The sequence below is a fragment of the Diospyros lotus genome, chromosome 12 (genome assembly GCF_014633365.1).
Source record: "Diospyros lotus cultivar Yz01 chromosome 12, ASM1463336v1, whole genome shotgun sequence".
Taxonomy (NCBI): Eukaryota; Viridiplantae; Streptophyta; class Magnoliopsida; order Ericales; family Ebenaceae; genus Diospyros; species Diospyros lotus.
The window spans coordinates 23,181,689-23,185,792 of record NC_068349.1 but is presented as its reverse complement, the minus strand read 5'-3'; the positions used below and the strand labels follow the sequence as shown (position 1 = coordinate 23,185,792).

Sequence of the window (4,104 nt, the reverse complement as noted above, 5' to 3'; positions counted from 1 at the left end):
TGAAGTCCTCACCTATGGAGTCTCCGAGAGTTGGGTCATTACACCTTCCCCTTCCTAACATTCCCTACCCATACAATTAATTGTCTCTACCACCAACACCACCACTATGTACCCCTTTTTTTCCCATTACAAGCCCCTTCTAAGCATCATCTTCTTATAGGCATGGGTTTAAAAGACCACAAACCTTTTACCTTGACATTACTTCCCTTTTAACCCCCCAAACCATTATCACAATCAACTTTTCTCTTTATCCCTCCCCCCTAAGCATCATTTTCCTCTAATCATGGGTTTAAAAAGACCCTAAACACTTTACCCCAGTATTGCTTTCCTTTATACTCCTAAACCATCTACCATGGTCATCTTTCCCACAACAACCCTTCTTTCAAATGTCTACCACTCAAAGGGTCTCATTTGTAGCAATGGATATACCCTTTGATCATTTGTCCTTGGGACCCCAACATTGGTTCACGAAAGACCCTTCCCAATTTGTTTCTTGACCAACTCTAGATCAGAGGCAATAGGGTTGTGGTGGGATCTTTCTTAATCCAACCTTTAATGTTTTTGGTTCCTTTTGCTGTTGTCACAACTGTTTAGGTGGCTCAAAGTAAAGCTCCAATGCGCTTGTTTCTTCTTTGCAAGATGCAACCCATTATGGTCATCTTCACACCCTTCATCGAGTTACTTAAGCTAACTAGATTAGCCCCTTATTCTTGCTCTTTAAATATTTCTTTGTATGCTTTTGTTAGATTTGGCTTTGTGGAATTGTTGGTTGTGCTGGGATGTTTTGTTGGCAAAAGGCCTCTTGGAGCTCGTTTAAGCTTTATGCTTTTAACCTTAGGTTGTCTGTCTTGTTTTGTAAGAGCCCTCTTGTTTTGTTCTTGTTGTGGGCTTTGCCTTATCTCTAATCAATAGCAAAAAAAAAAAAGAAAAAGAAAAAGAAAAGAAATAGGGATTTGGAGATAACCAAGTGAGTGAGGGTTTCAACAGAGGGTTTCTGGGGAGGTTAGTTGGAAGCTCACTAGTGGGGCTTGGGGAAGATCTGAAACTTAAAAAGGGTTTTAAGGGAGGGCTTTTTGAGGTGATTGCAGGAAAGGGTAGGTTGGAGATTGGGAGGAGAAACCCTAGAGAGATAAAAGGTTGTCTGGCCTAACTTTTGAAATACAATACTTTTGGATTGCAAATCAAAAACGAGAAACAAAATGAAACACACACATGGATTAATTATATAATATGCAATCAAGAATAGTTAAAAACGAAAAACAAAATGAAAATATATATGGATCATATAATATTCAATCATGGATAAATACCCATTTTTACAATAGAAGTTTATAGTTCTCATATATCAACAGCAGGAAAAGGGGAAAAGAAAAGTCTCTATATCAGTGCATGTACATAAATATGTAGTTCTTTAACAATATATACCCTATCATGTACTATACTATACTATACTATCAGGAGTATGGTATTGATAGTTAAATATGATTACAACGTAATACTGGAGCCTTGCTGAAGTATGTAATTGAGATATGTCGAATGAAGGAGCCTGTATGTAATATACTCATGCATGAATTCATCAAGCAGCAGCGGCACTGAAAGGCATCATTCATCATATATCCATTTAGCTCTAGGAAGTAACTTGTGCCTCATTAACTGGCTGAAGTTACAAGAAGCCACAGAAGTAGCTAAATCGGCCAATCATGATTCAATTATATATCATCTGTGATCAGAGCAAAAAGATTCAGTGAAAAATGGTTCTCTGCACTATATATATTCATAAAGTTCAATGAAGAAGGAAAGGAACGAAGGTTAAAATCCTTGTCCAGACATAGCCTGAGCATACGATTATGATTATGCCCCATACTATTCATTTATCCCTTGCAACTACACATGGCCAGCAGGATCATGTTCTTTAGTTGTTCTCATTCAACCACCCGGTGAAAGCCGCCCCTTTCTCCGAGCCGAGTAATTAATTAAGATTTAAGACTGGACTTACGAACAAGAAAGGAGCAAGTTAAATTGCGAAATCAATGACAAGATTAGGGAGCCATGTTTAAAGCTATCTTTTTCTTCAAGGTCTGCAGCTGTTCGTACGTGCGATTCGGGAGAGAGAGAGAGGGGGGGGGGGGGGGGGGGGGGGGGGTTAAATGGATGCACTTTCACTGAAATGCAGGCTTCAAGAAAGGAACACGAGCATAGAACCACGCCCATCTCTGTGAATCTGTGTATTTATTTGTGTGTAATGTACAAGAATGTAAAATTCGAAACCCTCCTGTCCCGTCGATTATGAAAAGCTTGAAAACCAAATTTAACACGACAGGCGACAGTAATTCTGAAACAAATAAAAGAACCCCAATCTGGGTCTTCCACATGTATACATATATTTTGTGACGTTGTTGCCTCAACAATCGAAATCAAAATGACCCATTCGCTGTCTTACCTTCGTTGTCGAACAAGTTGGACGAATTGCGTAACCTCAATTGGAGCGGCGGAATCCAAGAGGAAGAAATGGGAGGCGCCATTGCAGAATAGGGATTATTACATGGGGCATTTCCATCATTCTCTGAAATGGGGCATTCCATGTTCACCCCGAACAACCTCACCCTCTTTACAGCCGCTGCAGCCTTTCCCTGGGCCCTAACCGGCACTGACTCGAATATTACGGGTTCATGAGGCTCCCCGCTTTGTACCAGTGGCCTGATCACATCTGCCGGTGCTGATCTCAGGTAAATTGCGGGGCTGAAGGGGGGTTGATTCGTCCAAGGTTGAATGGATCTGCGGAAGGAGAAGAGATGGGGAAGCTCCGGCGGCCGTGGGCGGTGCTTCCAGTCGATGAAGAGTCGATCTTTGGCCGACTCGCCGACTCCGCGATGGAAGGAGACGACGTCGCCGGCGTGGAGTTTCTTGTCCTTGACGAAGCGGCTCCAGCCTTTGGTCATGACGTAGCTCTGGCTGCTGCTCCAGTAGGAGTATCTGAATCGCCATGGCTTCCCGCTCCGATCCTCGAAGTTTAAGAGCAGGCCCTTGTCGGTGGTCGAAGAATCCAACGGGAAGAACTTCTCGGCGTGCTGTTTGGGGATCACCAGCCGGTTCAACTTCCCGACATCGCTTGGCGTCACCACCTTCCCGAACATGTGCTCTTTCTTCACTAGAACACCGAGCCCATCGCCATTTTCACCGCATCTCGGAAGGGAAGAAGACGATGGTGACGAATTAGATGAAGGGGAAGAGAAAGCCAGTTGCATCTTCGTGACCCTGTCGTCCTCTCCATAAAACCCTTGGCTGCTAGTACTCTCTGGCATGGCCTTCGAATTGGATTTCAACTCCTCCCCAGCCGTGAAATCAAATCATAAATAATTAATTAATTTCAAAGCAAGAAATGTAAAACACGATCATCATGGCTCACGAGGTGGGTGTTTGTGCTTCGATATTTGACCAAGAGAATTCCAACACGGAAGCATTAATTTCACGCGTGCCGCTCCCAAGAAGAGGCTCCTCCTTTCTTTCTACTCCCTTTTCGCCATGAAAAGACAGCCAGAGATGGCTATGCTACTGTGTGAGCTGCAGCCAAGTTACGCGGTTTCCATGGCCAAAACTTCCTGCTGCGCTCTACCAATAATTCTACTTCATAGCGCAGCACGACACCCACCCCGTCGTTGTATACTGGTTTTTTTTTTTTAAGAGGCTGCTTGACTTACCCTTTCTTTACTTAAATTTATAAGTCTTTCTATGTATAAATTGTATAAAATTTAAAAATTAATTAATATTTAAGTTGATAATATATTTAAATAAATATATTTTAAATTATCATTTATATAATTATATATTTGATTTGAAAAATCTAATAAACTATCATAACTTAACAAACAAACTAGAATTGAAAAGTTAAATAATCAAATAAAATTTATAAATATATTAATTTTAATAAAAATAAATTATAAATTAATATCTAACTACTAAAATTATTACAATCATATGTTAATAAATTATAAATAATTATTAAAAATATATATTAATATAATATTTTATGTTTAAATTTAAGTTTAATTCATAAAAATATTAAATACATTAACATAATAAACATTAATATGTGTGTGTGTTAAA

At 40.0% G+C, this 4,104-nt stretch overlaps 1 protein-coding gene across 1 annotated transcript; it reads right to left on the bottom strand.

The window, feature by feature from the left end:
- Nucleotides 1-1,265: 1,265 nt before the first annotated feature.
- On the bottom strand, nt 1,266-3,684 carry LOC127787697 (B3 domain-containing protein Os03g0120900-like). The gene is made up of 2 exons (XM_052315764.1): nt 2,441-3,684; nt 1,266-1,720 (listed from the first exon to the last, which is right to left on the bottom strand). The coding sequence occupies exons 1-2, from the start codon at nt 3,300-3,302 to the stop codon at nt 1,710-1,712; spliced, it is 873 nt and encodes a 290-aa protein (XP_052171724.1). The 5' UTR covers nt 3,303-3,684; the 3' UTR covers nt 1,266-1,709.
- Between the last annotated feature and the right edge of the window lie 420 nt (nt 3,685-4,104).

Coding starts and splice junctions, on each gene's coding strand:
- LOC127787697 (XM_052315764.1), bottom strand. CDS start 3,302: ATGCCAGAGAGTACTAGCAGCCAAGGGTTTTATGGAGAGGACGACAGG.